Source organism: Conger conger, chromosome 2 (assembly GCF_963514075.1).
Source record: "Conger conger chromosome 2, fConCon1.1, whole genome shotgun sequence".
NCBI lineage: Eukaryota > Metazoa > Chordata > Actinopteri > Anguilliformes > Congridae > Conger > Conger conger.
Genome location: NC_083761.1, coordinates 22,737,223 through 22,764,504, shown reverse-complemented (window position 1 = coordinate 22,764,504; position 27,282 = coordinate 22,737,223). Strand labels below are relative to the sequence as shown.

The window sequence follows — 27,282 nt, the reverse complement described above, 5'->3', positions numbered from 1 at the left end:
CGGTCACTTAAGATGTCAGTTGCTGCTGCTAGTCGGATGCGTGTATCGTAGCTGCACGTGCGTCTGAAATTTTACGGATTTTATGTTCTTGCCTTGTGTCTGGGCATTATGAAGTAACCGACTGGGTGTTTAAATGGATGGTTCACAACGGCACTAAAATTTTTAAAAAACGCTTTTATCGAACATACCGACATTCGCATTTTCGATTAATTGCTCAGCTCTAATATCTATGTATATATTTGATTTAGTATACATTAGAAATATATAAGGAATAAAATAAGTTATTTCATTCTATTGTTTTTTATCAATCATATTGCCCACTTTATTGTATTTATTTTAAAATACAATAGGCTAATGCTTCTGTAATGTATTTCTCATTTTAAGCACTTTGTGTTATACTACAGTCCAAACAGGCAACGGTACAAGACACAATCCAAAATAAAAATCCAAAGAGGCAAGCAAAGTTCTATATTGGATAGTCAAAGTAAAAAACAAAACAGAAAGAAGATCCAAAAAGCAGAATTCGGGGTACACAAAGAAAGTTGAAACATGGAATAGGCAGGCAGAAAACACAGGTAATGAGACACAGGTGAGAGAAAGGCTACGGAAAGCGAACAAGGCCCTGAAAGAGGAAAACAAAGGCAGGAAACAGAAAATGCTAGGACACGGGAGCACAGAGTGTGACACATTTGGCTTCATTGATAATCTTCTAGAATTCTAGAATGTAAAGAAGCATCTTATCTGCTCAAATTCAATCAGATGTCTCCAAACTCATTAGACGATAATGCAAGGCAATGTTCCCAAACATACACCAGTGCTCTCTTTCATCTTAACAGTTTGTTCAGGTAAGTGAGACGGGTGCGTGGGGGTTGGACCCAAAATGCACGACTCAGAAACAATAGTAAAATAAAGTCCCGTTAGGGCTTTATTCGGGACGAGTCCCAGGAGCGTAGTCAACACAAGCAAAGTCCATACACGAAGATCCAGCCAAACAAATACAAAACAAACAAAAAGCACGGTGCCGAGGGAAGAGGCAATCTCGTAGTCGGTAGGCGTGCAGGGAGGTCCGGTAGCAGGAGAGCTGTCAGCGGGGCAGATGAACAGGCGGACGGCAGGCAGAGGCGTAGTCGTGGGCGAAGCGGGAGTCGAAACCATGAAACAATCAGCGGGGCAAAAGTACAAAAATGGTAGGCGGGGACGTAGTCAAAAAACAAACGATGGTCACAAAACAGAAATCAATAATCAATAGTCGGTAACGGGCTTGGATCGTAACGTGTAATCAAAACAGTAAATGCTCAAGAGTTGCGTGGAAAACAGAGGCAGACAATTTCGCAGTGAACAGTTGCGCGACTGGGCTATAAATGCAGGTGTAGACAGGTGTAGACAATTAGTTAGAGCGTAGCAAGGAAATGGAAAACAGGTGCGATGGATGACAAGTTTAACAAGGAGATTAGTAATCGTTGGTAATAAACCTATCCTGCCCTAGCATTAGTAAATTAGTAAATGACATGCACGAGAAACGTAAGGTAACATGAACACATGATTAGTTTGTTAGTCTCTACCCAATCCTGATCTAGCGTTAGTAGTTTTAGTAAATAGACAAATGGAAACACTTAGGGGAGTGAATGACAGAACGAGAGAGAGAGAGAGAGAAAAGGCGGAACGCAAGGTTTGCGGAAAAACATGTAAAAGTGTATGCATAACAACGACCAGTTAACGTAACAATAAACATGCATCAAAACATAACACAAAGCGAAACTAAGACGATAATCACTCAACATAACCAGGTAATAAAATCGTACGAAAACATAACTAGACATGACAAGAAAATAAATCGTAACGAGACATAACTAAACATGACAAGAAAATAAATCGTAACGAAACATAACTAAACAACATGACGAACCTAGACAACATAATACATGATAAGACACTACGTGACTAAGACAACATAAATAAACATAAATCAACATAAAACATGGCGAGACAGACCTGAAACGTGACAGGACCCCCCCCTTAACGACCGACTCCTGGCGGTCCTTGGAATTTATCAGGGTGGTCACGATGGAAGTCTCTGATGAGCGATTTGTCCAGAATGAGACTGGGAGCGACCCAGGAACGCTCCTCAGGGCCATTGCCCTCCCAGTCAACCAAGTATTGCACCCCACGGCCCCTCTTACGGATGTTCAAGAGTTTCTTAACAGTGAATGCAGGGTGGTTGTCAATAATGCGGGGGGGAGGTGGTGGGGGATCCGGGGGACATATGGGGTGAGAGGATACAGGCTTAATACAAGAAACATGGAAAGTGGGGTGAATCCTAAGTGAAGCAGGGAGTGAAAGTTTAACAGAGGAAGGGTTGATGATACTGTGGATCTTAAAGGGACCAATAAAGCGGGGTTGTAGCTTGTGAGAGGTGGCTTGGAGGGGAATGTCCTTAGTGGACAGCCAGACGGAGTCACCTGGTTTGTAGGCTGGAGCTGGAGTGCGGTGGCGATCGGCAAAACGCCGATTATGGTCTGCCGTGCTTAGCAGCGCGGCCTTGGCATCCCTCCAAACCTTGGCGCACCATTTCATGTGGATGGCGAGGGAGGGAACAGCGATCTCGGCTTCTTGGTCAGGGAACAGTGGAGGTTGGTAGCCCAGGGAGACCTCAAACGGTGATCTCCCGGTGGCGGCGCAGGGTAAGGTGTTGTGAGCGTACTCCACCCAGGTAAGCATCTTGCTCCAGCCGGCTGGGTTCTTGGCCGATACGCAGCGTAGAGCGGCCCCCAGGTCCTGATTGGCCCTCTCAGTTTGGCCATTGGATTGAGAGTGGTAGCCCGAAGAGAGGCTAGCTGTGGCCCCGAGGGCCACGCAGAACGCTTTCCAGACTTGGGAAATGAATTGGGGGCCGCGGTCAGATACGATGTCCGATGGAAGTCCGTGGATGCGGAACACCTCTCTCACCAGAACATCCGCGGTCTCTTGGGCGGTGGGCAATCCAGCCAGGGGGATGAAGTGTGCCGCTTTGCTGAATCGGTCCACCACCGTCAGGATGGTGGTGTTACCCTCGGAAAGGGGAAGTCCGGTCACGAAGTCTACTCCGATGTGACTCCAGGGTCGGCTGGGCACCGGCAATGGTTGAAGCAGTCCAGCAGGGGCCTGGTGAGATGCTTTGCTTCTGGCGCATGTGGTGCAAGCCTTGATGAAGCGTCTGGTGTCGGGGATCATGGCACTCCACCAGAATCTCCGCTTCAGCACCGCCAAGGTGCGGGTAAAGCCGGGATGGCAGGAAAGGAGGGATGAATGGGCCCGTTGCAGCACCTGTGTCCGAGCGGCTGAGGGGACGTATAGGCGTAATCCGGGGTTGGACCTGGGATCGGGATCCTCCCGTAGAGCCCTCTGGATCACCGCCTCGATCTTCCATGTGACAGATCCGATGGTGCAGGAGGCAGGAAGGATGTTCTCGGGGATCTCACGCTCAGAACAGGTGTTGAATTGACGGGACAGGGCATCGGGCTTAACGTTCTTCGAACCTGGACGGTAGGTCAGAGAGAAGTTGAACCTCCCGAAGAACAGCGCCCATCTCGCCTGTCGAGAATTCAGCCTTTTGGCTGTCTGGAGGTATGCCAGGTTCTTGTGGTCGGTCCAAACGATGAACGGCTTCTCGGCCCCCTCCAGCCAATGTCTCCACTCCTCCAGCGCCAGTTTGACAGCCAGCAGCTCACGGTTTCCAACGTCGTAGTTCCTCTCCGCCGGGGACAGCTTCTTGGAGAAGAAGGCGCAGGGGTGTAGTCGGTTGTCAGCGGCCGCCACCTGAGAGAGCACTGCTCCCACCCCTGTGTCGGAAGCATCCGTCTCGACCACAAACTGGCGGGTGGGGTCGGGGTGTACCAGGATGGGAGCGGAAGAGAACAGTCTCTTGACCTTGGTGAAGGCCGTCTCAGCTTCGGGGCTCCACCGGAATGGCACCGCTGGGGACGTGAGCTTGGTTAGAAGGGAGACCACTTGACTATAGGAACGGATGAACCTTCGGTAGAAATTGGCGAATCCCAAGAAGCGCTGGAGTTGCTTGCGTGAGGTGGGTGTGGGCCAGTCGGTGACCGCCAGAATCTTCTTGGGATCCGCCCTGATCTGTCCCTTCTCAAGGATAAACCCAAGGAACTCAACTGTGTCGGAGTGGAAGACGCACTTCTCTGCCTTGACAAACAATTTGTTCTGTAGAAGCCTGACGTGGTTTTCATGATCCTTGGCATTAGTGGAGTAGATCAAGATGTCATCCAGGTAGACGAACACATGGCGACCCAACAAGTCCCGAAGAACGTCATTCACCAGGGCCTGGAACACAGCAGGAGCATTGGTGAGGCCGAATGGCATGACCAGGTATTCAAAGTGTCCGAGAGAGGTATTGAAGGCGGTCTTCCATTCATCGCCCTCACGGATCTGGACCAGGTGGTACGCGTTGCGAAGATCCAACTTGGTGAAGATGGTGGCCTCGTGAAGTGGGTGGAACGCGGAGTCCATCAGGGGCAGAGGATACTTGTTCCTCACCGTGATGTTGTTCAGCTCCCTGTAGTCGATGCACGGGCGTAGGGAGCCATCCTTCTTCTGGACGAAGAAGAATCCCGCACCGACGGGAGAGGAAGAAGGGCGAATTAGTCCGTTAGCCAGGCAGTCACGGATGTATGTCTCCATAGCCTCCCTTTCAGGTCTGGAGACGTTGTAAAGGCGACTTGAGGGAAGTGACGAACCAGGAAGGAGCTCGATGGCGCAGTCGTAGGGTTGATGAGGCGGCAGAGACTGAGCTTGTATCTTGGAGAACACTGCGCCCAGGTCATGGTAAGGTGTGGGAACCCTTTCCAGGGAGGGCTTGGGAGTCTGTGGTGGAGCTGGTGCTCCCTCTGCTGGTGGTGGAGCGGAACGCAAGCAGGACAGATGACATCTAGAATCCCAGGCTTGAACTTGATTGGAACTCCAGTTGATCGTGGGGTTGTGTTTCTGGAGCCAGGGTAATCCCAAGATGAGTTGGTCATTGGGGGACTGGATGACGCAGAACTGGATCATCTCCCGATGGTTCCCAGAAATGACCAGTTGACAGGGAATAGTGATGTGCGTCATGCGGCAGAAAGTCCTTCCATCCAGCGACCGCGCATTCTCAGGGTGGGGTAGAGGGAGGGTGGGGATGTTCAGTTCGGACACCAACACTTCGTCGATGAGATTGGCGTCCGCTCCAGAATCCACCAACCCGTTAATCCGGGTTGTTCTGTCGGGAAGAATCAACAGCGTGGTGAGCGTGGGACGATGGTTCTCTCTGTCAGCACCCTCATGCCTGTCGACTGCTCTCACCTCTACTGGTCGCCTGGTCCTGAAGGAGCACCGAGCCTGGGTGTGACCCGGCCTCCCACAGTAGAAGCACGAACCGGTGGTTCTGCGGCGTGCTCGTTCCTCGGTAGAGACCCTGGTACCGGCCCGGGACAGGTCCATGGGTTCGGATTCCTCCGACTGCTGCTCCTCTCGTCGAGGACTTGGGCCCTGCCTGGGGTACGGGTTGCCGGGAAGGATCGGTCTCTCCGACCGGCGTTGTCTGGCACGGTTGTCCAGGCGGATCGTGGTGCGCACGAGTTGGTCGAGCTGGGTGATGGGGTCCAGTCGCGCCAACTCGTCCTGGAGCGTCTCGCTCAGGCTGGCCAGGAAGAGATTCACCAAAGCTGCATCGTTCCAACTAGTAGCCGCTGCGAGGGTGCGGAAGTCGATGGAGTGGTCTGCCGCGGTCTTCCGTCCCTGGCGCAGAGCAATCAGTCTCTGGGATGGCTCCTGGTCGCTGGATGCGTGTTGGAACACCTATCGAATCTCGTCGGCGAAGACTGGGTAACGAGGAGGGAAAGAATCCCCGGACCACACCGCCGTAGCCCAATCCAACGCCCTCCCCTTGAGTAGTCCCATCACATAGCCAATCCGACGGTCGTCGCTGTTGTAGGTCTGGGGCTGTTGTTTGAATACAAACTCGCATTGGAGTAGGAACGCCTTGCACCTCTGAGGTTCTCCACCGAACCTCTCTGGAGGGGGTTGTTGGGGCTCCCGGAATTGCCAGGCTCCCGAGGGGTTGACCGCCGGGGAAGTGGGTGGGTGGGTGGGTTCCTCCCGTGGTTGTGGCAGGACCGCAACGGCGAGCCTCCTCATCTCTGCACACAGTTCACGAATCTCTAGGTGAAGCTCGGAGATTCCTTGTGAATGCTGCCGGACGATGGCTCCTTGTTCCTGGAGGGCGTGGAACATGGCAGTTGAGTCAGCAGGGTCCATAGTGGCGAAATTGTTCTGAGACGGGTGCGTGGGGGTTGGACCCAAAATGCACGACTCAGAAACAATAGTAAAATAAAGTCCCGTTAGGGCTTTATTCGGGACGAGTCCCAGGAGCGTAGTCAACACAAGCAAAGTCCATACACGAAGATCCAGCCAAACAAATACAAAACAAACAAAAAGCACGGTGCCGAGGGAAGAGGCAATCTCGTAGTCGGTAGGCGTGCAGGGAGGTCCGGTAGCAGGAGAGCTGTCAGCGGGGCAGATGAACAGGCTGACGGCAGGCAGAGGCGTAGTCGTGGGCGAAGCGGGAGTCGAAACCATGAAACAATCAGCGGGGCAAAAGTACAAAAATGGTAGGCGGGGACGTAGTCAAAAAACAAACGATGGTCACAAAACAGAAATCAATAATCAATAGTCGGTAACGGGCTTGGATCGTAACGTGTAATCAACAGTAAATGCTCAAGAGTTGCGTGGAAAACAGAGGCAGACAATTTCGCAGTGAACAGTTGCGCGACTGGGCTATAAATGCAGGTGTAGACAGGTGTAGACAATTAGTTAGATCGTAGCAAGGAAATGGAAAACAGGTGCGATGGATGACAAGTTTAACAAGGAGATTAGTAATCGTTAGTAATAAACCTATCCTGCCCTAGCATTAGTAAATTAGTAAATGACATGCACGAGAAACGTAAGGTAACATGAACACATGATTAGTTTGTTAGTCTCTACCCAATCCTGATCTAGCTTTAGTAGTTTTAGTAAATAGACAAATGGAAACACTTAGGGGAGTGAATGACAGAACGAGAGAGAGAGAGAGAGAGAGAGAGAGAAGGCGGAACGCAAGGTTTGCGGAAAAACATGTAAAAGTGTATGCATAACAACGACCAGTTAATGTAACAATAAACATGCATCAAAACATAACACAAAGCGAAACTAAGACGATAATCACTCAACATAACCAGGTAATAAAATCGTACGAAAAAATAACTAGACATGACAAGAAAATAAATCGTAACGAGACATAACTAAACATGACAAGAAAATAAATCGTGACGAAACATAACTAAACAACATGACGAACCTAGACAACATAATACATGATAAGACACTACGTGACTAAGACAACATAAATAAACATAAATCAACATAAAACATGGCGAGACAGACCTGAAACGTGACAGTAAGCCTATTGCTTGGCCTATGTCTCTGACTGTTCTTTTTCATGTTGCTCAGCCTAATTATGGATTCTATTGACTGTCATTGGTACGACTGGTCCTCATGTTTACAAATGCCAATAACAGACCCCAAAGTCAATAAAAAAAATCTAGAATCCAGATGAGATACAGAAATGAGTACAGAGCCAAAAGAACAGAATTGTACCGCTGTCCAAATACTTACGGTCTGCCCTATATATGCCTACATCTTGACAGTTTTTGATCTCTTCACTGGTTGAGTGGTTTCCCGTAGGCTACGAGGCCTTTTGCTATTACTGAGCTCACCATTGCATTCTTGCTTTATAGGGTTAACAATGGGCCTCATGCATTTTTGCATTCTTATCATAAATGTATCTTTCTTCGAATGAACGGCTCGCATGAATTAAGATTCTGAATAAGAGAGATTGGTGAATGCGTCAAGTTCTCTTAAACCACTTGTCACTACGAATGGTTCTTGCATGAGGCCCAAGGTATTAGATAGTTAATTTTTTGACCCAGTGTTTCAGCTATGTCACTGTCCCAATACCTTTGAATTTAATATCTAAATGCTTAGATGTGTGACATACCATTAGGGTTGAAGAAAGACAGCTCCCACATTATTATCTGCACATTATCATATGCTCATATTCCTCTTCTTTTTTCAGAATTAAGTCCCAGAATTATCCCTCTGGTTTGCATACAATCAGTTCCCTGTGATAGATGGACTGTCACCACTCCTAAATCCCATTCACTGTGGTTCCTGGCCACAATATCCTGTATGGGTGAAAGCTCTCTACCCTTTCAACACAATTACGAGCACAGAGGAGATAGCATTGTTATCATTATTATTATTGTTATTATTATTATTATTATTATTATTGTTATTGACTCTATTTGTGATAGGTACTTGGCAGATGCCCCATACTGTGTCTACACAACCTGGGAACTGGGGAGAAGTTCCATCAGTGTGCCATTCCACTCACACTTGACCATGTTAGCTTTGGAATGGGGACAATTGCTTTTTAGTGCACAAAGCACATATTCTGTGTCTGTTTGTTTATTAGTCTCTGCTGCCGCCCGAAGGCCAAAGGTACTGGATGTCATGCATAATGTCAAGTCATTATGAAAAAAGAGGCTTTATTGTACATGCTATGTAAGGACCCTGAGAAGGTTTTGAATACAGAAATTCAGCATATTTAATATCTAATGTCTGGTAAAACCTTCCGTTCCGTTATGTCGCGCAAGCACATTCTTCCTGCTCCAACTGCTTGGCATTTGCTCTCCCCTTCTTTAGACCTTTGGAGGAATTAGCACAACCTGACCCACCCAATAGATTTCCTAGATAATGTCATTCAAAAACAAGTCTTTATTTTTAAGCGTTTATTTTTATGTCTTTATAGTTGAGCTATAACTGCATTTATTGCATGCATTGTATAGATACTCAGCCTTTTTGAACAACACTTATAATATATTTCAAGAATATATTATTTATGTATTTATTTATTTTACATTCCATCAGATTTCCCAGTTCCTCTATACATTTCTCACAGACAGCTCAGCTCTCATTGGCTTTTCACCAGTACTTTCAATCAAGGGGTACTTAAAACTGTTGTGGATCATAGGTCAATTGCCGTTATATAATTGTACTTTCTCTCTGAATGATAATACCTCTTCATATGACAAATGAATCCTGGGCTTCCCCACTGACTGCATTGCTTATTCTCAACATACCCATTATAGTTACATTGTTAGAATTGCTGTGTTTTGAGCCGGGCAGTAAAATACCCATTCACTTTTTTTCCCATTGTGCTCGAGCACTCCAGTCAGTATAAATAATGGTAACATACTGTTTGCATTAAACTGTTTGAGTTGAACTGCAGACACATGAACATCCACCGTTCATGAGTAGAAGTGGGACTGAAGAGGATTGCTGGTTAGATCCCAACCTGGGTGTGAAGTGTCCCTGAGCAAGACACCAACCCCCTAAATGTTCCTTCCGAGCACCTGGTGTGTGTGTGTGTGTGTGTGTGTGTGTGTGCACGTGCGTGCGTGCGTACGCGTGCGTGTGCGTGTGTATGAATGGGTGAATGAAAAGCATCAATTGTACAGCGCTTTGGATAAAGGCACTATATAAATGCCAACCATTTACCAAGTGAGCCAGGCCAGCTGCATGCATTTAGCTCAGTAGTTGAGGTAATTGATGTTAGCAAACATTGTAAACAGTCCCTATTAACATCAGGCTGTCAGGGTGAAAATGTCTTAATTATACTGCCCACTGACAATTGTAACTGTATGTGTGCATGTGGGCAGCATGGGTGTGCGTAAACTGAGAACAGACAGTCAGGTGTTTGTTTTGACTATCTGACCAAGATGTCCTTTTACTGATATGCTGTCAGAGAAAATAGGGACAGCATTTCAGTCTAACACAACACAATCACACAAATACACAGGCAGGATTTACACACAGGAGGATTAGATCTGGGTGATTAGACCACCACTGGCACTTGATCTTAAAAAAAAAAAAGCAGATTAGACATGATGGACAACAGTACAATTTTTTATCAGGGGATAATCTTCAATTCCTGTTTTTATAGCTCTGGGATGACATTCTAATTTTGGGATCAGAAGACACATGTCCAGCTTGACCAGCTCAATTTTCAAGCTGTTCAAGCTGGCATAGCTGGATTTTACAGCAGGGACACAACATAACCATCCCCTGGACAGCAGTGGAAGGTTAATGAACATTCACCAATTTCAGTGACAGTTGCCTGACTAAGTATAAACCAGCCTTATTGAATTTAATTTAAGTGAAATAGCCACACCACAGCTAGAAATATAACCTGCAGGCATTGGCTGACAGGTTTATAGGCCCTTTTCCCCGCACCTCACACTGGCATCCCTCTGAATTTCCACCAGAAGGGTGTGTTCTGATTACAGTCCTAATTGAACATGTCAAGGTTCTCAGGTCTGGAGCTGTCATGCACTGTTATGAATTTTCTAGCGCCACTTAGCATGTCATACTAGGGACTCTACTGCCACCCAGTGGCCCAAATAATAAAAACCTTCAGAATGTCTGCCACATTTGCCTTGTCTGCCTCACATAATAGTACAATGAACATTACCAGGTTGACTCTCGGATGTGAGGTAGGTCCACCCTTTAGCAAATGTTAAATGGTATGTTTAGCAAATGAACCATTAGTCATTTACTTCTTCTGATGAATTATAATCTTGGGTAGGAGGCCGAAATTGGAGAATCATCTTGTGTAGAAGTAAATTTGCAAACCTACCTACTCAAAACTAAACCTCGCTAGAATCGATCAAACTGGAGGGTTTTTTAGTGCAGTGGTTAAGATACATGACTGGGACCCACAATGTTGGTGGTTCAATCCCTGGTGTAAGCACAATAAGATCCGCACAGGTGTTGGGCCCTTGAGCAAGGCCCTTAACCCTGCATTGATCCAGGAGGGGATTGTCTCCTGCTTAGTCTAATCAGCTGTATGTCACTTTGGATAAAATCACAATAAAGGATTGCAAACATTTATAAAATGTGTTTGCAGTGACGCATTTGAAGATGATATTTTTCCAGAGTGTATTTCATAAGTTGTTTAAGCCCATTGTAAAATTGCAACGAAATAAAGATTATAAGATTGCTCACTGTTGCTTAGCGATGGGAGAAATATTTCACGAACCCCCCCATTATTATATACAGTGAACAGCTAATGGAATTGGGCCAGTGTGGCAGGTGGGGCTCAGTTTGCGGGAAGGAGGCAGGGCAATCTGAGGACCACGCCTACTGGTTAAGTGGGCGCACACCTGGACTCCATGATGAATTAGTCTAGGCTGACAAATGTGTGCTCTTAGGTGTCAGAGACCATGGAATCACAGACAAGGGAGCTGTGGTCAGTTGATGAATGGGCAGTTCTCTGTATGTATATGTGTATGTATGTGTACATGTTTATGTACATGTTTGTATCTATGTGCATAGTATAGTATGCATGCTACTGTGAGTGTTTGCTTGTATGCAAGTGCATTTTAGTGTGTGCCAATCATGCAGCCTGGTTTTCGCAGGGGGCGTGGTGCTAGCTCTGTGTTGGCACAGAAGGCTCCTCCCCTTTTTAATGAGAGGATTTTATATTTGGTTTCCACTCCGAACACACACCACTTCCTCCCAGAGGCAGTAGCACCTCCTTTTCTGAGCAATATTGCAGGGACAGGTTGACACATACTATTTACATATGATTTATGGATAAACCTGAACATAAAGACAGGGGCGATAACTGACATTACTGAAATACATGTGGTTGCTTCTTGCATGCTAAAAATACAGAACAGAAATACAGTGCAGAATAGTGGACTTGTCCACTCCTGAAAGTTGGAAACATGGTGAACAGCAGATCACATAGTTTGGTGGCTACATTGGCCATTGTGAGTTTCAGCAGATGATGCTGATAAGCATGAGTGGATGAGGGTAAATCAGCAGGCAGATCACTTAAAGTGCATGCGGTTGAGTACCATTAATGTAAAAGCATGGTCAACAGGATCAGCAGAACTGGCACTTTATTAGTTACTAGATCACTGCAATTCCCTTAGTTTAATTGCAAGTCAACAGGATATCTAGCTGGCTGTTTTAACGCATTACTCTGTAGCTAGTCAACTTAGATGTGGCTACACCAATGTCTTTGAGTTAACAGTCTTGGGTTCTGGAAAACATCAGGGTTCTGAAATGACTTACGTTCTGGAATGTTTCAGGATTCTGAAACGCAGCTGCAGAAGTGAATCAGACTGCCTTCCATGAGAGGACCACTCAGTGTTTGTAGTTCTACGGAGGTTTTTCTGCAGTCCTGAGATCAGGGGCTTATTGCAGGGGTCATAAATCAGACAGGTACAAAACTCCCGCAGACCAGCTTTGTGTGACAGCTTTCATATTAATATTATTTCATGATTTATTCCCTCCCAAAGTGCAATGTGCCTAGCTTACATTTTTACACATTATTTATTTGCGCAGTTTGATAATTACCAACTCAATTCAGGTTAAGCAATTTTTCAAGATACAGTATGCTCTAATGGGGAACTGAATCCAAGAACTTTCAATTTCAAGTCCAGTCCTCTGGCCACTGCTATGCAGTCTGTTCAGAAATATATTTGTAAAACAAAATCACATACGGGGGCCATTGATGTGTTTTCATTTCTGGGGTTTTCTAGAACACAGCCTCATTGTCTTCTAAGAAAGAAACAGGATATGCTCACTGAACTTAAGTGCAGTAGAGTTATGCTCAGAAATAGAATGAAATCATCTACTTTACAGTCTGTAAGGCAGAATTTGTGTGTTTATTCTTGCCTGTGGCCTGTTTTAACACAAGAGTGCTGTTTTGGCCACTTTGAAAGCATCCCATTATTGGGACAGTAGTGTGAAGGAGACACGGAGGTGATTTGGGGCTGTAATGTGAAATGCAGGAGGTGGAGGTTGAGGCAAGGCTAAGAAAGGGACAGGCTTGTTTTTCTTCATGCAGTTACAGGCACGGCGAGAGAAAAAGAGCAGGCTGGCGGTTTGCGGGCTCTGGGAGATGTACTTTCTCACAGCTGTGACTGCGGCTAAGAGGGAGGACCTGTTATTCTTTCTGGATTAACAAAAATAACCGCCAAAGGCAGCAGCCTCCAGAGATGTGCCCAGATCGCTGGACTGTGGGCCGGCCATTATAGCAGGCTTTGAGTGTTATTCAGCTCATAGTTTGTCAGCCAGGAGAGCTCAAACTACAGATGCAGTTGAAATGCCAAGAGAGAGGCATCACTTTCAGAGCCAAACCCTACAGGGTTTATATACACATTACACTGGACTTTTTATATCTGCCATCTCTCTCTCTCTCTCTCTCTCTCTCTCTCTCCCCTCCTCTCTCTCGTGCACTGCTTCTTTCTCCAGGTTTCAAATAATGCCAAGTCTGTTTCTCTCCCCCAGGTGACCTCTGCCTGACCCAGCAACTCTTCTTTGACTTTTACTGACTGTTATTCTTCCTACCATCCAGGACTACTGCTGCTGGTCCTCAGCTTCTCAATTTCAATTTCAATTGGCTTTATTGGCATGGCAAATAAAAATCTGTGTTGCCAAAGGATAGAAAAATACTGAATAATTAATATATACATAAATGGACAAGATAAAAAACACATAGATACATACAATACAATTCTCACTCACACTGCTGATGACTGATGATAATAATGATAATAATAATCAGTGATGCAGTGAGGCAGTGAGCACCACTGTCACCTCACAGCAAGAAGGCACCAAAGGAGAAGCAGCTCAAATATTCTAATGCGCAGGTCCTACCATAGAATTTTATCGCTTAAAAATGAAACTAATGATTATCTCAGCAATGACATAATAGGGGAAGTCTATTTGAGCATGTGCAGTCATGAATTCTTGTTGAAGTTTGAAATATTTGCTGTTTCCGAGGGCAGGTTGCAGGGATGTTATAATGTACTGTGTGCAGGCTTCCTGGTGGGTTTTTCCCTGTTTGTTGTCCCGTGGGCTTGCTTATTTTTTATTATTATTATTTTTATGGGGGTATGTTTCATTCCAGTGCATTAGTTTAGCTCAGGCTATTTTGAAGCTGTGCTCTATTTGAGTCAATGTCACAAATGGAATGAAACAGGCTCATTCTTGCGCAGAAACACCAAGAAGCCTAACTGCAACTTCTGGCTATTCTGAGTACATAGCTGCAAGGGATAGTTTACTTCATGGTGTTTCATACATTATTTCAGTTTTTGTGTATTTTTGATTGGCTCAGACTGCTTTTTGTGTGCAAATAAGGATATTTACTTATTTACAGAAGTATCCGACGACCCATCAACAGTTTCTGTGAGCAGAAGGATATTTCAGATATTTACAAAGGTTTCTGACAACCTGCTGGCTTAACAACGGCTGGGATATGGGCATTTGGGGTTTGTGGTCAATAACAAAATCTAAAATAATTCCAAAGCAGCCTGGACACCAAAATTACAGCTCAAGTGTACATGTTTATATCATTATTCTTTAAAAAATAGTCTTTAATCCTATTTTCAGCTTAAACAATTTCCTATAGTTTATGCAACTTGAAACCACTGTGCTCATGGATTTGAACATTGTCACTTCAACTTTTGGCATTAATGCATGTCAAAACGTTGAACACATCACTTTCTGGCCTTAAATATACTTGAATATGATACTGTGTATAATGTATGTGTTTTGACCATTTTGGCACCAATGTAAATCAATCACACATGTCCTGTACTAATAAATACATACAGACAGACATTATACCTCTCCACCCACAAAACATACAGGCATACATCTTGGATCAATTTCTTATTCTTGCAAAAAAAATGTTTGTGGTTAAGAATTATGGTTGGCTTGGCTGGCCCAAAGAATCACAAGGACAACAGTCCATACTTGGCTATTCAGACTGAGCTTGTTCTGAATGCACAAAAGGATATTGCAGGGTTCCAAGTCTGACACAGGGCCAACTCCCTCATTCTCCCACAGTTGGGACAACGTACAACAACTTTACTGGGGTCTAAGGCTGAAATTACAGAAAGATTGCTGATTGCTAACTCTCTTAGAGTTGTAACAGCTGTCTGGACCTTGTGATTAGCAGCTGTTATACATCTAAAAACATTCAGGATGTAGTGGGTAGTGGTCTGAACTACTGCTGAGGTGGCAATGGACCCTTGGATTTTAGCATTGACTTCTGGATGGGGGGGGGGGGGGGGGGGGCATGAGCGATTGCCAAAAGTAGAGGGGCAGATTTATTAAATCACTTCAACAATAAAATTAGACAGCAGAAACAGCAACACAAGTACATTGATTGCAGTGAGTCTGGACATCCACTTACCTGCGCTAAGGATGGCACCTCAGGCAGAACAGTGGGTTCAAACTTAGGCATTTCACTTAAAGATACAATAGGTAATTTCTGACTTCTAATGGTCAAGAGAGGAATAGCACCAACAAATACCTTCAAACCACAACAATGTTTATCCCTCCCCCTTCTCTGTAAACACACTGACGTTGAAACGCCATTGGCTGTGGCAATTAGAACCAATTTTCAACCATTGAACTTGAATTATTGTACCGTTACACAAGTGTCAGGCCGTCAACTGTATATTTTGAAACCTGAATTTAAGGACTATAAACACAGGCAGAGGGTGAGTCAAAATGTCAGTGAGCCTTTTTCAATGATAGGAATGGATTTAGAATGGTCTTGTTACAATGTTTTAACACAAGCCTATTGTACCTTTAATCTACCTCAACTTTAATTTGCATGTTGCAACCAACAGGAGAGTATACATCTTGTGGAGAGCTTTGGTGGCTGGGCTGTGAGATATTTTCCACACTTTTGTTTTATAAGGCCTTGGTCCAGAACATACGTAGTGGAAAGTTGAAAGTAGGAGTGATTTCCAAAGTCAACATTCCCACATCGTTCAGAAAAGAAAAAAAGTAGATTAACAAAGTAACAAAAATAATAACTCGCAAAGTTTTTGTGGCCTTCTGTTTTCTTTCCCAAGTAGCTGCCGTGGTTGCGCTCAGCATTACAAAGCCGCTGTTCACAGGTTGCTGCGCTTCGACAGCGGTTCTCCTCCTCGGGACTGCAGTGATGTCATTTGTTGGAACGCTCAGACGTCCCTTGGAAAAACACTGCCGCTGTAATGCATGAGTGGGTTTTGTAGATGGAGTTTTTGTGAAGGTGCTTGGACAGCTCTGATGAAATGTCTGCCTACTGGACCAAGGCCGTGCTTCGACAGAACCTTTTTAACGGTTTTCAAAATGTAATTCAAATGACATCAGTTGTAAATTCTAAGGCATTAGTTGTAAATTCTAAAATACCATGCCATTTGTTTTCTGTATTTTGTGGAGTTTATCTATTTATTAATTATTTTCCAAACAGCAACTCAAAAGAGAAGATTGGCCAAATACTGAAGTAACATATTATATAATCCAAAGGTCTAAGACAAGGTTACCTTTGTATGGTGAGTGCAGTTAGGAGAACTGGCAATCTGTGGCAATGGGAAATAATTACATGTGACAAACAGAAATAGTTCCCAGGCGTGGGTTCCACAAATAGCTCTGCTTTGCTACAAATGTCTAATGAATGATCTTGGCATGTACACATTACTAAAAACCCACTGTAAAATGTTGCTGTGCCATTCATAAGTTTAAAACTCATTTCAGAGCGACATTAGTTCACATATTTACTTTAATATTCTAATTATAATTTCTTTAATTTCCTTATGCAGCATGTCTTGGTCTGAACAGCTTTAATCTGCTAAGGAATTTTCACTTGTCAAACACATGTACAGTACATGTTGTATATGTTAAAACTATATACAGAACAACTCCAGTACAAGGGCTGTAGACTTATAAAATTAATTGTCTTAGGTACGAAAAGCAAGTTATTTGTAACATTTTCAGATACCATCCTTTTATTTGTATGCATATCACTTTAGTGAACAAAAACACTCAACATCTAATGCCACAAATCTAATCATAAATATGTTTTCACAATATCTTTCCATGATCTTACAATAATATATGTCATGCTAAATATGTTGAACGTGAACTTGAAAAAGCAACGAAATGGCTTCTAATTTAAACATAAGAGGGCGCTGTTGCGTCATCTGAAGTTTCTTTTGCTGCATTCAAATTGATGTGCAGCATTTTTCCTGATTAAGTGACAGTAACAAGGCTCAATGCTAACATTTTCCCAAGGAGCAGGTGTGCTCCCAAGTTGAAAAATCCAGGGCCACTTTAATGCAGCCCAATTAGCAGATGGGTTCATAAGTTATGTTTCCAGTTAGCACACTTAGTGCAAATGTTCCTGAGAATGGGAGCACTGTAGAACCCTAAGTGAGTGTATTTACCATGTATGTTTGTATGAGAACATGGGTGCCTGTGCTGGATTACTAAAATATGCACAGAACAGCAAAGCCTGAACGGTGTGCTGGATCGGATCTTCTTGCAAAGCGGGTGGAGGGTTCAATGAGTAGAGTTTTTTTTTAATTAAGATAATCCTGTTGCATGTTGCAGTTAAACAATATTTTAGAATTTGGCCATTGCATTTTTATTTTATGAGCCGTTTGTTTTTTTGTCCTGTTTCAATAATACACTAAATTTTGTGGAAAATAGCTTGCTGAAGGCCATTCAAAAAATGTCTTACATTCAAGTAGCCAATGTGACTTCGTCATGGCCAAAAAAACAAATAGGCCTAAACAAGCAAACACATAAATTAATAAATAAATTAACTCTGAGTATACATGCTGATAATCCTTTGAGTACCCTCCCCAATAGGCAGCAACACGTAAGGTACCTGATGCAAGCAGCAGCAAATTCCAACAGCACAGACAGGGGTTTGTGGAATGACAGCTCCTATCTGAAGGCTACTTCCTTCACACCTCACTTGTGTGAACTTGGAACTTCTCACTGACATGGTTATCTTTTAATGAACACGTTTGGCTAATCGGTTTATAAACCGCAATTACACTTGAAATTGGCTTCTGTCTTCGCGGTTTTATTTTGTGTCTGCGTATTCACAACGCAGTAAATATTCTGCGTCTCACTCTCCAATGAGGATGATTCGCACAGGGTGACATTTCCTTCCTAAAACTAACTTGTAACACTTCTCTACAGTTCGAACGTGTGTGTGTGTGAGCGGGGATACAAATATACAAATATCAAACGACCAATTAGCAATGCAAGTAAATTACAACTATATGGGGGGCGTTTAGTAACTGACTTATAGATCTTTTCCGCTAGTTTCGTTTCTGGTCATTCTGTGTGAGGTACAGTAGCTAGCCTATAGTAGACCACACATTGCTTGGAGGAAAGAAGAAGAGTCGCGTCTCCAGTCCCAGCAACGTTTTGCAGAAGCTCCTCCCTCACCGCAGCTGCCTGAACATGTATACATATGCGATGCATTAGCCGTGGAAGCAGAAGGGTTTCGGTGACTACAAAGGAATTACTTAGGCAAAACAGACAAGGTCGCACAGTTTGTTCGCAAGTGGTAGGATAAATCGGGAAGTACAAGTTTACTTTCTCTGGATTATTGTTTGCGAAACAAAGGTTGTGGCTATCTCCGTACATGCAAGGATCTAACGTTAGCAAGTTGGCGTGAGAGTAACTTCAGCAGAAATACTCGGAAGAAATGTCTGCAACAATTCTGTCTGATTTCTACGACATCGACATGCTGTACAAGGTAATGCCCGTTTGCGATAATTTTTTTGTAATTGGGGAAAAAATGGTGAACCAATTTTAATCGCAGTTGCATTTCATGCGCACAGTGAAAGTAGGCTATATATTCTGAAAGACTTCGCTAGCCTGTTCTTGGTTGCAACTTGATTAGCTCTATTTAGTGAGAGCACTGCACACGCGGTCATGCTTTTCACATGTGCAACGCAGTAGTAATTAAAACTGCTTGTTGGTTCGTTAAATAGTCTTCATTCATCTCATCTTGTGTTTTTTTTTCTTCTCATCAACAGCAGGAGAAATGCCTTAATATGAATGCATTTCTTGACAAGAAGGCGGTGGGTGTTCCACTGAGTAAGTCAAATACCACCAACAGTTGCTCCTACACGCGGGGTTTTTCCCGAAGTAATTCGACCAGCAACGTGGACTCTGTTATTAACAGCAACAAGTATTCAGGCAACCCTTGCAGCAACCTCGTGGAGAGCTCAACTGCCATGATGAACAAGGAGAACAAGTTCCGGGGCCGCGCGTACAGCGAGAGCGGAGAGCGCAGCCAGCAGCTGCGGGAGCTCCTGCAGCAGAAACACGGCTCTCAGATTAACTCTACCCGATACAAAACCGAGTTGTGCCGCCCATTCGAGGAGAACGGAACATGCAAATACGGAGAGAAGTGTCAGTTCGCTCACGGGTATCACGAGCTGAGAAATCTGTCTCGTCACCCAAAGTACAAAACTGAACGCTGTCGTACATTCCACACTACTGGCTACTGTCCATACGGGCCCCGCTGCCATTTTATCCACAACGCTGACGAACGCAGACCCGTGCCCACCAATGCAAACCTACAGGGAGAACCGAAGCTGGCTCGTGAGCTGTGCGGTTTTGGGCAGCACGTTCATTTCAATGACAGACCAAAGCTGCACCATAGCCTAAGTTTCTCCGGGTTTGCCAGCGACAGCGGACTTCAGTCAGCCTTTGAGGGTCACACATCACGCACACCTCCCCCATCCTACTCGCACCCCTGCTCCTCAAATATCTACGAGGACACCCTTTCTCCCATCCCTCTGTCATGTGTGAACGGCTCCCTATGTCTACCTGGACATGATCTGAAGGCCCTGCTCGCCCCGCTGGCGATTCCGGAGCAGAACGGTTATGACCAGCACGGTTGTGGCTTCTACGGAAACCTACAGGCCGACGTTTGCCCAACTTCTCCCCAGTATAGAATCTCTCTGCGACGCCTTTCCGAGTCGCCAGTGTTCGATTCACCCCCAAGTCCACCTAACACCCCATCAGACCGGGAGAGCTGCGTGAGCGGGTCCCGCAGCTCTTCTGGGAGTCTCAGTGGCTCTGAATCGCCAAGTTTGGATGCAGGAAAACGTTTGCCAATCTTCAGCAGGCTGTCGATTTCTGATGACTGACGAGCTAGATTAATTCGTGTTGGCTGTCGTTATCTATATGGCGTTGAGTGACGCCATATGAGAAACGTTTGCAGAACGGTAACGGCATTAGTATGCTAATACAAAGCTAACGATATATCTGCGAACATAAAGTGCATTCCATATGTAGTCAGTTCGTCTAATGCAACCTGCGTAAAGTTTGTAAATGCCAGATTTATATTCTACAAGTTTATAACGACTTTTAATATTCTACCATGAATATGCCTTAGTGTAAGTACATGTTTTCAAACTTGTTAGTTCATGAAACTTTCCAAACTTCCATTCCAAAGTTTGACGCAGAACGCCACACAGTGGCCTTGGTTCGTTAGTGCAGCTTGTTGGTTAAAAAGCACTGTTCATATTGGGGAAATCAACGCAGATGGTTCAGAATATTTTTTTAGCTGTTGATTATTTAGCGTTCGCAATTTGCTATGAAACTATTTAACTTATTTATTACATTGAGTATAGGCTACGTCAGAATTTTGTTTGTCCATACTATATTTATCAAGTATGAAGCAATAGATCAGTATTCTTGTTTAAATTATGATTGCCATTATTAATCTGCAGAACGTGAAGTGTCCTTTCACAGTAATATATTTTTTGTTACTTCACTTGGTTATTTTATTGTAAATGAGATCTTAATTTAAGCGATTGTATGTAATATTTATTTCATTAATTTTGTTTTCATGTTTACGTTTATATAATGATCTTTGTAATTTACTTGGGAGGTCTGGCTTCAAAGTGTTTTGGGTGGATCTCTGGAATGTAAAGGAGGTTTGCAGGCCGTCCCAATTCGAAAACTTTTAAGGGGTGTTTTTTTTTTTTTTTTTCTTCGTTTATTTACTTTGTCAATTTTTGGTGACAGACCCCCTAGTTAAAAGTAAATTGGCCCCAAAAATAGTGTTTTGTATGAGATCACACTGTGATTCACGCCACGTGCCATAGGATGTAGCAGTCCCTTGTGTCCTAGTGTTATGGTGCTGTAGCACCCACAGGCCTTTGGAATCTTAAGTGCCTGAAGATTGTCCAGGTGCAGTGTTGGTTAACCGTTCTATATATTCAAGTCCTGTGAATTGAATGTATTGTGTTGATATGCTGAAGACATTGCCACCTGACCCCACCCATTTGTCTTTCTGATATTATATATTCTTTGTAAACCAGCTATTTTTTATTTTATTTTTAAAGCTGGTAATCTTTGCCTTTTGTTTTCTTCTCCCATTCCTAAACACTTTATTTAAATTAAAACATTTTGTTCCATGTAGATTTGAAAGTAAGAATCTTCCATGATTGTCGGATTTGTACTTTGAGGGGGAGGCGGGGGGTCTGGATCTTGTCTGTACATAGTTGGTACACGGGATGCATACTATGTACTTTGACTACTTTATCAGGAGTAAAGCTTTTTTTGAATGTAAGAAAAACAAATTGGATGAAGACACAAGTTGCAATGCACGTTTTTCCGGGAGACTGTTCACTCCAAGCTGAGTGCGACTAAATGTGCTGTACATCTTTGTCGTTCTCCCAAATAAAAGCATTTTTGGAAACGTGCTTCTGAAGTGTGGTTCTCCTTGGAAAGGGTAAATGCCATAGGGCCTGATTTCTTGGTGAAAATTCCTCTCGGCTATACAGAAACATCTTAGGGGTTGTGACACAATGGGTTTACTGGCGTTCTCAGTCTCTTCCAATCTGAGAATTCTGCTTGAGACACCCAAGTGCTGTCTTTTGTCACACTGAGCATGAATGTGGCATGTGGCTTGTTTGGTCTCAGCCCCCCCCGCCCCTTTCATTTCAAAAACTGAGCCATCCATATGCAATCTGCAATTATTTTTGCACTGATCTTAGAGTGCTGGCTAGTGATTGGAGGGCAAGCCAGAGTGTTGTATTCCCTGCCCCCATAAATAGGCGGAGCTACCCTGTGTTTATCATTTAATTGGCTTGAACCGACTATAGGCATCCCTTCATTGGTTCAGTCTAATCAATACCTTCATGGCATACCTTCAGTACCCCACTCCCATTGTGGTTACACCAACCCTCAGCATCACTATAATTGCAGTTGGTTCAACCAGCAGCATGTTAGGCTGCATATGTGGAAGGCTGGCATAACTGGGTAAGCCGAACACAGTGGAAAGCAAAATGATGAGCCGCAGATTGCATACATGGTTTTTTATGGTCTTATGCTGGTGTGTGCAACCCTTTACACATTTAACGCTGAAATGAGAAGATTAGCGTAATTCTGCAAATATTTACATCTTCAGAATATCAGCATATTTAGCTGGAGTTTAAACTTTTCCCGGTATAGCCATGGAACTGTGTATGAACTGGATCATTTATCTAAACCTTTAAAATAACAATCAGCTGTTCCGCTTGTAATGCAGTTCTGTGGTCGAAGGGTTTAAACCCGAGGTTTAAAATCCTGCCAAGTACCCTGGAATGGACCTGCCGGGTTTATCTGGAAGCCAAAGGCCTTGCACTGTGTCTGTCTGTCCCAAGCGAGCGCATGTGTTTTGAGTGTGTGTTAGCATGTGCATTTGTGAGGCTTTCCGTTTGTGCGTGAGGGGGGTTAATAGAGCCGGTCCTCACAATGACCGGAAACATGCTCTGATCTGCGATCGCGTACTCTCAGGAAAAGGCTGTTTCCATAACCTGCCAACGCCCTCTATCCATTGCTTTTCCTGCCGGGGCTTCAGTAGTGCAGGACTCTAGGTCAGTGGTTTTGCATCCTGAGGTCGACAGCCATAACTGTGGACAATGATCCTCGGCTTACTGTTTCCAGTACAGCGGCGTGACTGACCTATATTGTCCTACAAGTGAATGGAAGCTGTGACATCATATACACTAGAAAGCGTTTCAGCAATACAGTGGCAGTGCCGCAGCGTAACTTGAATAAAAGGGACATTTTATTACAGTATGTTGCATGCATCAGTAGCTTCCAGACGGCAGCATAGCAGGCTTTTAGGTTAGATTTTACTGTTCCTGTTTACTTTAAGTTTGACCGGTTCAACGTTTAAACAAGTGAATTTTTCCTTCTCAGGAAATGCCTTTGCACCACTAGGGGACCATTCCTCAGGTGACATTTCTCCTCAGATATCACCCAAACTAACCTGTTTTGCATATAACATTCTTATTTGTATGAATTCCAGTGAGAGAGCCTGGCATTTATTCAAACCATTAATGTGAATATTTGAGAATATTTCACATTAAATGAGTGATAAACTGACAAATGTATCTGCTTTGCTTGGGAGCCTCCAGAATTTACGAGTTAAACAATACTTGGCAGTGTGTTTATGTTTAGCGATGGATTTCTAATGATATAAATGGGCTATTTATAAAAGTGTGACCTGGAGGAATAGTGAGAAGTGCGCGGCTGACCCTCCTTACAGAATGCTATTGTTCACATCGAAACACCGGAGGTTCTCACGCCGTGCTGTCCGCACTGAACTTGCGTCCAGGTGTTCTCCGAGTTTGACTACCCCGACCTGCAGGAACTCACGTTTTGTCCTTAAAGATGCCCCCTGCCAAACTCCAATCCTCTCAGCCATTTCAAACCCATGGACCTGAAAAATAAACAAAAATAAAAAACAATGAGTATGCCATTGTGGTTGTATATAGAGTTTTAACAGCATAAATAGTATATTTAGGAAACTCAAGTGTCAATAAAGGAGGCTGCATTTTATCCTTGGCTATGTTACATGCTATAAACCAGGGATAGTCAATCTTTCCCTGTGAGGGCTGGTGTTGGTACAGGTTTTTTATTGAAACCAAGCAGTTACACACTGATGCATGTGAGGGTACAGTGCATCTGGAAAGTATTCACAGCGCTTCACTTTTCCCACATTTTGTTATGTTACAGCCTTATTCCAAAATGGAATAAATTCATTTTTTCCCTCAAAATTCTATACACAACACCCCATAATGACAACATGAAAGTTTATTAAAAATAAAAAACTAAGAAATCACATGTACATAAGTATTCACAGCCTTTGCTCAATACTTTGTTGTGCACCTTTGGTAGCAAATACAGCCGCAAGTCTTTTTGAATATGATGCCACAAGCTTGGCACACCTATCTTTAGGATGTTTCGCCCATTCCTCTTTGCAGCACCTCTCAAGCTCCATCAGGTTGGATGGGCAGCGTCGGTGCACAGCCATTTTCAGATCTCTCCAGAGATGTTCAATCGGATTCAAGTCTGGGCTCTGGCTGGGCCACTCAAGGACATTCACAGAGTTGTCTTGAAGCCACTCCTTTGATTTCTTGGCTGTGTGCTTAGGGTCGTTGTCCTGCTGAAAGATGAACCGTCGCCCCAGTCTGAGGTCAAGAGCGCTCTGGAGCAGGTTTTCATCCAGGATGTCTCTGTACATTGCTGCATTCATCTTTCCCTCAATCCTGACTAGTCTCCCAGTTCCTGCCGCTGAAAAACATCCCCACCACCATGCTTCACTGTAGGGATGGTATTGGCCAGGTGATGAGCGGTGCCTGGTTTCCTCCAAACATGACGCCTGGCATTCATGCCAAAGAATCTTTGTCTCTCATGGGCCGAGAGTCCTTCAGGTGGCGGGCTGCCATGTACCTTTTACTAAGGAGTGGCTTCCGTCTGGCCACTCTACCATACAGGCCTGATTGGTGGATTGCTGCAGAGATGGTTGTCCTTCTGGAAGGTTCTCCTCTCTCCACAAAGGAACGCTGGAGCTCTGACAGAGTGACCATTGGGTTCTTGGTCATCCCCCTGACTAAGGCCCTTCTCCCCCGATTGCTCAGTTTAGACGGGCGGCCAGCTCTAGGAAGAGTCCTGGTGGTTCCGAACTTCTTCCATTTACGGATGATGGAGGCCACTGTGCTCATTTGGACCTACAAATCTTCCCCAGATTTGTGCCTCGAAACAATCCTGTCTCGGAGGTCTACAGACAATTCCTTTGACTTCATGCTTGGTTTGTGCTCCGACATGCACTGTCAACTGTGGGACCTTATATAGACAGGTGTGTGCCTTTCCAAATCATGTCCAATCAACTGAATTTACCACAGGTGGACTCCAATTAAGCCGTAGAAACATCTCAAGGTTGATCAGTGGAAACAGGATGCACCTGAGCTCAATTTTGAGCTTCATGACAAAGGCTGTGAATACTTATGTACATGTGATTTCTTCGTTTTTTATTTTTAATAAATTTGCAAAAATAAATAATCCCCCCCAGCCTGTGTGTACATGTGCGTCTGTGTGTCTGTTTGAGTGTGGGTGAGTGTTGGGTGTGTGTACATATGAGGTTGGTTGGTTAACTGCATGTGTGTTTGTGAGTGAACTTATGATGGGCGTGATGGTTTCGAAGGCCATGGAAAATACTGACTGGATTTGCCACTGAAACCAATCAGAAAGCAGGCCTTGTGTAGACATTCAAAGCTCCACCTCAATAGGTCTAAGCTCTAAAGCCACACATGCACAAACACTTTTAGTTAAACCAGTAAAATGCTGATCTGACTGAGAGGGGAGTCAATGTAACGCTGTTGGTCAGCTGAGGACACTGACACAATTAACTGTTCCTCATAGCAGTGAATCCAGAGGGGATGACTCCAGGCCAGTCATGTGAATGCAAGAGGAAGTGTGATTTCAACACAAAATAGTGAATAAAGAAGACAATGTATCAGAGCCTCACGTACCCACTTACAACTGGCAGGCACAGGCTTTTAAGGAAACGGGAAAAAAAGAATCATTGAACGGGCACGAGTGTCGATTTTGTCTGAACAGAGACTTTGCCTAACCATGTCACAAGTGAGCTATTTTGCTGAACAAGTAATCTTTTATGGAATTTGTTTATGCTGTTATTGTGTTTATTTACACAATGACAAATAGGCTGGTAGCTACCAATCAAGATTGCTTAATACCTACATTCTGCTTGAATAATTAAAATATTAAGTTTGTTTAGTCTTAACAAATGTCCATCACGTTCTCTAATGAACTACAGTCTGACTACAATTTGTGGACACCATTTTGTATTGACTTATATTTTAACTTATATTGTGCTCGTTTCTTTTCGGTCATTGGTTAGGTGCACTGTCACTCCCTACCTAGAAAGGCCGGAGCCCTCTTCTGTGACCCAGAAGAGAGACTGCTCCAGTGATTTGGACCATCCCAGTCCATTGTCATGGAGTTGGAGCTGTAAATCAGCCAAGAGATAAGCCTTTTATAAAGGGGAAGTCAGTGGTCATTCAGAGAAAGTGGAGCACAGTAACACATGCACTGTTGTGATGCTTGTCGGTGAACTGGGTCAGTTCTTCTGAACTGCAAGTGCGTGTGCGCATATTCCCATAGGCAAGAATCGATTGGCAGCTGCATACCTGTCCAGGTTTACAGTCCTTTCTCTCTGACACTGTACGGAAGGAGCTGAGTCAGGAGCTTTTATGTTTACCATGACAACTGCTAATTGATTTACAACGCAGCCCTCGCATGGCTTCTGAAGCGTACAAGGTGGAGGAGGGGACATACACCAGTCTTATGATTGGAGCAGCAGCCTTAGCATTGGGGCAAAAAAGGATGCAGGATTACCCTTATCTTTGTCGAATCTCTCCTTTAACGTATAAACCCACTTGGTCTCGCTCTCCCCCTCTCATGCGTGCCTCCGGAAGTTTCCATGGGAACTAGAGCCCGGCTGCGAAATGGGTCAGAACACAGAGCAACCCAGCGAGGCTCTATGCTGACGCCGGCCTGCGGGTGCGTTGAAAATCCTGACCTCGCCTTGGCCTCGGCAGAGAATAGCTGGTCTGTTTTCCTCTTTGAAAAAAGGAAAAATGGAAAGGAAAAAAAAAAGCGGACTGGAAAATTAGACATTTGTGTTGCGTGATTAACATCGACGGCGCATCGGAAATCCCCCTCAGCCAGCCAGTAAAATCCTGGCCAGAGTTGTGTCTGATCCCCTGTGCAGGGACTCAGGAAATAAAGACATGAAATAGGGATGGTGTTTTTCTTTGGTTTTGCTGTAAACCACTCGCTCCTCAGCGTTCAGTCCATAAGTGTGTATTTTGGTAAGTGCATATTACGCAGCTGTTCTGCTGCTTACAGAGTATACGCAGACTTCCTCCGCTGGTTGCAGCTGCAATTTTAATGTGCAAGCCAGGAAATGCTGTCCTGAACTCCTGAGTGGTTTTTATATATATACAGTATATTTAGGTTCAAAAGTGGCATAGATTC

At 44.3% G+C, this 27,282-nt stretch overlaps 1 protein-coding gene across 1 annotated transcript; it reads left to right on the top strand.

Moving 5' to 3' along the window:
* The first annotated feature begins 18,231 nt into the window (after positions 1 to 18,231).
* Positions 18,232 to 21,652, top strand: LOC133121797 (mRNA decay activator protein ZFP36L2-B-like). Its single transcript, XM_061231275.1, has 2 exons — positions 18,232 to 18,688; positions 18,972 to 21,652. Exons 1-2 carry the CDS (start codon positions 18,638 to 18,640, stop codon positions 20,091 to 20,093), a joined length of 1,173 nt encoding a protein of 390 aa, XP_061087259.1. The 5' UTR covers positions 18,232 to 18,637; the 3' UTR covers positions 20,094 to 21,652.
* The last annotated feature ends 5,630 nt before the right edge of the window (positions 21,653 to 27,282 follow it).